The sequence below is a fragment of the Lepidothrix coronata genome, unplaced genomic scaffold, assembly GCF_001604755.1.
Source record: "Lepidothrix coronata isolate B3197 unplaced genomic scaffold, Lepidothrix_coronata-1.0 Scaffold481, whole genome shotgun sequence".
In the NCBI taxonomy this organism is placed as follows: Eukaryota; Metazoa; Chordata; class Aves; order Passeriformes; family Pipridae; genus Lepidothrix; species Lepidothrix coronata.
In genome coordinates, this window is record NW_016690661.1 from 29,575 (window position 1) to 34,334 (window position 4,760).

Below are 4,760 nucleotides of genomic sequence, written 5' to 3' on the forward strand. Positions count from 1 at the left end.
TATGATGGACCAAGTTATGGGGTGAGGAACCAAGTTATGCGGTGGAGAACCCGGTTGTGGGGTGAGGAACCAGTTATGGGGTGAAGAACCATGTTATGGGTATGATGGACCAAGTTATGGGGTGAGGAACCAAGTTATGGGGAGAAGAATCAAGTTATGGGGTGAACAACCAGTTATGGAGGAGAAGGACCAAGTTATGGGGTGAGGAACCAAGTTATGGGGAGAAGAATCAAGTTATGGGGTGAACAACCAGTTATGGAGGAGAAGGACCAAGTTATGGGGTGAGGAACCAAGTTATGGGGTGAGGAACCAAGTTATGGGGTGAGGAACCAAGTTTTGGGGTGAGAAACCAAGTTATGGAGCTCATGGACCAAGTTATGGGGTGAGGAACCACTTATGGGGCTGAACAACGTGGTTATGGGGTGAAGAACCACTTATGGAACTGAAAGACCAAGTTATGGGGTGAGGAACCAGTTATGGGGTGAGGAACCAGTTATGGATGAGAACAACCAAGTTATGGGGTGAGGAACCACTTATGGGGCTGAAGAACCAAGTTATGGGGTGAGGAACCAGTTATGGATGAGAAGAACCCGGTTGTGGGGTGAGGAACCAAGTTATGAGGCTGAAGGACCAAGTTATGGGGTGAAGAACCAAGTTAGGGGGTGAGGAATCAAGTTATGGGGTGAGGAACCGAGTTAGGGGGTGAGGAACCAGTTAGGGGGCTGGACAACCCGGTTGTGGGGTGAGGAACCAAGTTATGGGGTGAGGAACCAAGTCATGGACCTCATGGACCAAGTTATGGGGTGAAAAACCAAGTTATGGGGTGAAGAACCGAGTTACGGGGTGAGGAACCAAATTATGGGGTGAAGAACCACTTATGGGGCTAAAGCACCAAGTTATGGGGTGAGGAACCACTTATGGAACTGAAAAACCAAGTTATGGGCTGAAGAACCACTTATGGGGCTGAAGCACCAAGTTATGGGGTGAGAAACCAGTTACGGGCTGAAGCACCAAGTTATGGGTCTGAAGGACCAAATTATGGGGAGAAGAACCAAGTTATGGGGTGAGAAACCAAGTTACGGAGCTCATGGACCAAGTTATGGGGTGAAGAACCAGTTATGGGGTTGAGGGACCAAGTTATGGAGCGAGGAACCACTTATGGGGCTGAAGGACCAAGTCATGGGCTGAGGAACCAAGATATGGGGCTGAAGGACCAAGTTATGGGGTGAGGAACCAAGTTATGGAGTGAGGAACCAGTTAGGGGGCTGAAGGACCTGGTTACGGGGTGAGGAACCAAGTTATGGGGCTGAAGGACCAAGTTATGGGGAGAAGAACCAAGTTAGGGATGTGAAGAACCACTTATGGGGCTGAAGGACCAAGTTATGGGGTGAGGAACCAGTTACAGAACTGATAGAGCAAGTTATGGGGTGAGGAACCAAGTTATGGGGTGAGGAACCAAGTTATGGGGTGAAGAACCAGTTACGGAACTGATGGAGCAAGTTATGGGGTGAGGAACCAGTTACGGGGCTGAAAGACCAACTTATGGGGTGAGGAACCAAGTCATGGGGTGAGGAACCACTTATGGGGCTGAAGCACCAAGTTATGGGGTGAGGAACCAAGTTATGGGGTGAAGAACCACTTTTGGGGTTGAAGAACCATTTACGGGGCTGAAAGACCAAGTTATGGGGTGAGGAACCAAGATATGGGGTGAGGAACCACTTATGGGGCTGAAGAACCATTTACGGGGCTGAAGGACCAAGTTATGGGGTGACGAACCAATTATGGGGCTGAAAGACCAAGTTATGGGGTGAGGAACCAAGTTATGGGGTGAGGAACTGAGTTAGGGGGTGAGGAACCAGTTACGGAACTGATGGAGCAAGTTATGGGGTGAGGAACCAAGTTTTGGGGTGAGAAACCAAGTTACGGAGCTCATGGACCAAGTTATGGGGTGAGGAACCAGTTACGGATGAGAAGAACCCGGTTGTGGGATGAGGAACCAAGTTATGGGGTGAGGAACCAAGTTATGGGGTGAGAAACCACTTATGGGGCTGAAAGACCAAGTTATGGGGTGAGAAACCAAGTTACGGGGCTAGGGAACCTGGTTATGGGGTGAGGAACCATGTTACGGGGTGAGGAACGAGTTATGGGGCAGAGAAATCAAGTCATGGGGTTAAAGAACCAAGTTATGGGGTGAGGAACCAAGTTATGGGGCGAGAAACCACTTATGGGACTGAAGGACCAAGTTATGGGGTGAGGAACCGAGTTATGGGGTGAGCAACCAGTTATGGGGCAGAGAAATCAAGTCATGGGGTTAAAGAACCAAGTTATGGGGTGAGGAACCACTTATGGGGCTGAAGCACCAAGTTATGGGGTGAAGAACCACTTATGGGGCTGAAGCACCAAGTTATGGAGCTCATGGACCAAGTTATGGGGTGAGGAACCAAGTTATGGGGTGAGGAACCGAGTTAGGGGGTGAGGAACCGAGTTAGGGGGTGAGGAACCAGTTAGGGGGCTGGAGAACCCGGTTGTGGGGTGAGGAACCGNGTGAGGAACCGAGTTAGGGGGTGAGGAACCAGTTAGGGGGCTGGAGAACCCGGTTGTGGGGTGAGGAACCGAGTTAGGGGGTGAGGAACCAGTTATGGGGTGAGAAACCCGGTTATGGGGCTGAAGGATCAAGTTATGGGGTGAGGAACCAGTTATGGATGAGAAGAACCAAGTTATGGGGTGAAGAACCAGTTATGGGGCTGAAGCACCAAGTTATGGAGCTCATGGACCAAGTTATGGGGTGAGGAACCGAGTTAGGGGGTGAGGAACCAGTTAGGGGGCTGGAGAACCCGGTTGTGGGGTGAGGAACCGAGTTATGGGGTGAGCAACCGGGTTATGGGGTGAGGAACCAAGTTATGGGGTGAAGAACCACTTATGGGGCTGAAGGACCAAGTTATGGGGTGAGGAACCAGTTACGGAACTGATAGAGCAAGTTATGGGGTGAGGAACCACTTATGGGGCAGAAGTACCAAGTTATGGGGCTGAAGGACCAAGATATGGGGTTGAAGAACCACTTATGGGGCTGAAGAACCATTTATGGGGCTGAAAGACCAAGTTATGGGGTGAAGAACCAATTATGGGGCTGAAGGACCAAGTTATGGGGTGAGGAACCAGTTACAGAACTGATAGAGCAAGTTATGGGGTGAGGAACCACTTATGGGGCTGAAAGACGAAGTTATGGGGTGAGGAACCAAGTTATGGGGTGAGGAACCAAGTTATGGGGTGAAGAAGAACCACTTATGGGACTGAAGCACCAAGTTATGGGGTGATGAACCAGTTATGGGGTGAGGAACCAAGTTACAGAACTGATGGAGCAACTTATGGGGTGAGGAACCAAGTCATGGGGTGAGGAACCACTTATGGGGTGAAGAACCAAGTTATGGAGCTCATGAACCAAGTTATGGGGTGAGGAACCAGTTACGGAACTGAAAAACCAAGTTATGGGGTGAGGAACCACTTATGGGGCTGAAGGACCAAGTTATGGGGTGAAGAACCAGTTACGGAACCAATAGAGCAAGTTATGGGGTGAGGAACCACTTATGGAACTGAAAAACCAAGTTATGGGGTGAGGAACCAAATTATGGGGCTGAAAAACCACTTATGTGACTGAAAGACCAAGTTATGGGGTGAGGAACCAAATTATGGGTTGAAGAACCACTTATGGGGCTGAAGGACCAAGTTATGGGGTGAGGAACCACTTATGAGGCTGAAAGACCAAGTTATGGAGCTCATGGACCAAGTTATGGGGTGAGGAACCAAGTTATGGGGCTGAGGGACGAAGTTATGGGGTGAGGAACCAGTTATGGAGTGAAGGAGCAAGTTATGGGGTGAGAAACCAAGTTAGGGGGTGAAGGATCAAGTTACGGGTTGAGGAACCAAGTTTTGGGGTGAGAAACCAAGTTATGGAGCTCATGGACCAAGTTATGGGGTGAGGAACCACTTATGGGACTGAAAAACCAAGTTATGGGGTGAGGAACCACTTATGGGGCCGAAGCACCAACTCACGGGGCCGAAGCACCCCGTTACGGGGCCGAGGAACCGAAACCACGGATGAGAAGAAGAAGAAGAAGAAGAAGAAGAACCACCGACCCGCGACCTCCAAAACCCCACCAACCCGCCAACCCCAAAACCCCATTTCCCACCCCAACTTCCCACCCCAAAACCCAACTTCCCACCCCCAAACCCAACCCACCGAGCAGGGGCTGCCTCTCCCCCACCCTGAGCTGGTGGTGGAACTGCTTGCTGATCATCCGGCGCCGGGCGTCGAACTCGTGGGCGGCCATGTAGGGGATCTCCAGCAGCATGGCCGCCACCAGGTAGACGCACTCGAGGAGCTCCAGGTTGACGTGCATGTGGAAGGGCACCTGGCGCCGCTTCTCCACCTTCTCCTGCTCCGCGTTGCGCTCCTGGAGGCTCCGGAGCAGGAGGCCCTGGCCCAGCAGCTCCTTGGCCCGGCCGGACGACTGGATGTCCAGCAGGGCGTTGTGGGCGTCCTTGATCAGCCCCTGGCGGAAGGCGCAGATGCCCAGCTGGACCATGGTGCGGTTGTAGAGGATCTGGGGGGGGGGGCAGGGGGGGGACAGGTGAGGTCAGGGCACCTGGACAGGTGAGTTTTGAGCAGCCCCACCCACCCCCAGCTGGACCATGGTGCGGTTGTAGAGGATCTGGGGGGGACAGGTGAGGGACAGGTGAGGCACAGGTGAGGGACAGGTGAG

At 52.1% G+C, this 4,760-nt stretch overlaps 1 protein-coding gene across 1 annotated transcript in view; it reads right to left on the reverse strand.

The window, feature by feature from the left end:
- Nucleotides 1-3,743: 3,743 nt before the first annotated feature.
- Nucleotides 3,744-4,760, reverse strand: part of LOC108510105 (eukaryotic translation initiation factor 3 subunit C-like) — a 13,391-nt gene continuing 12,374 nt past the window's right edge. Inside the window, exons 3-4 of the mRNA XM_017839799.1 lie at nucleotides 4,238-4,601; nucleotides 3,744-3,751 (exon numbers count right to left, since the gene is read on the reverse strand). Coding sequence (XP_017695288.1) covers nucleotides 3,744-3,751; nucleotides 4,238-4,601 — 372 coding nt within the window. The remainder of the gene's footprint in view (nucleotides 3,752-4,237; nucleotides 4,602-4,760) is intronic.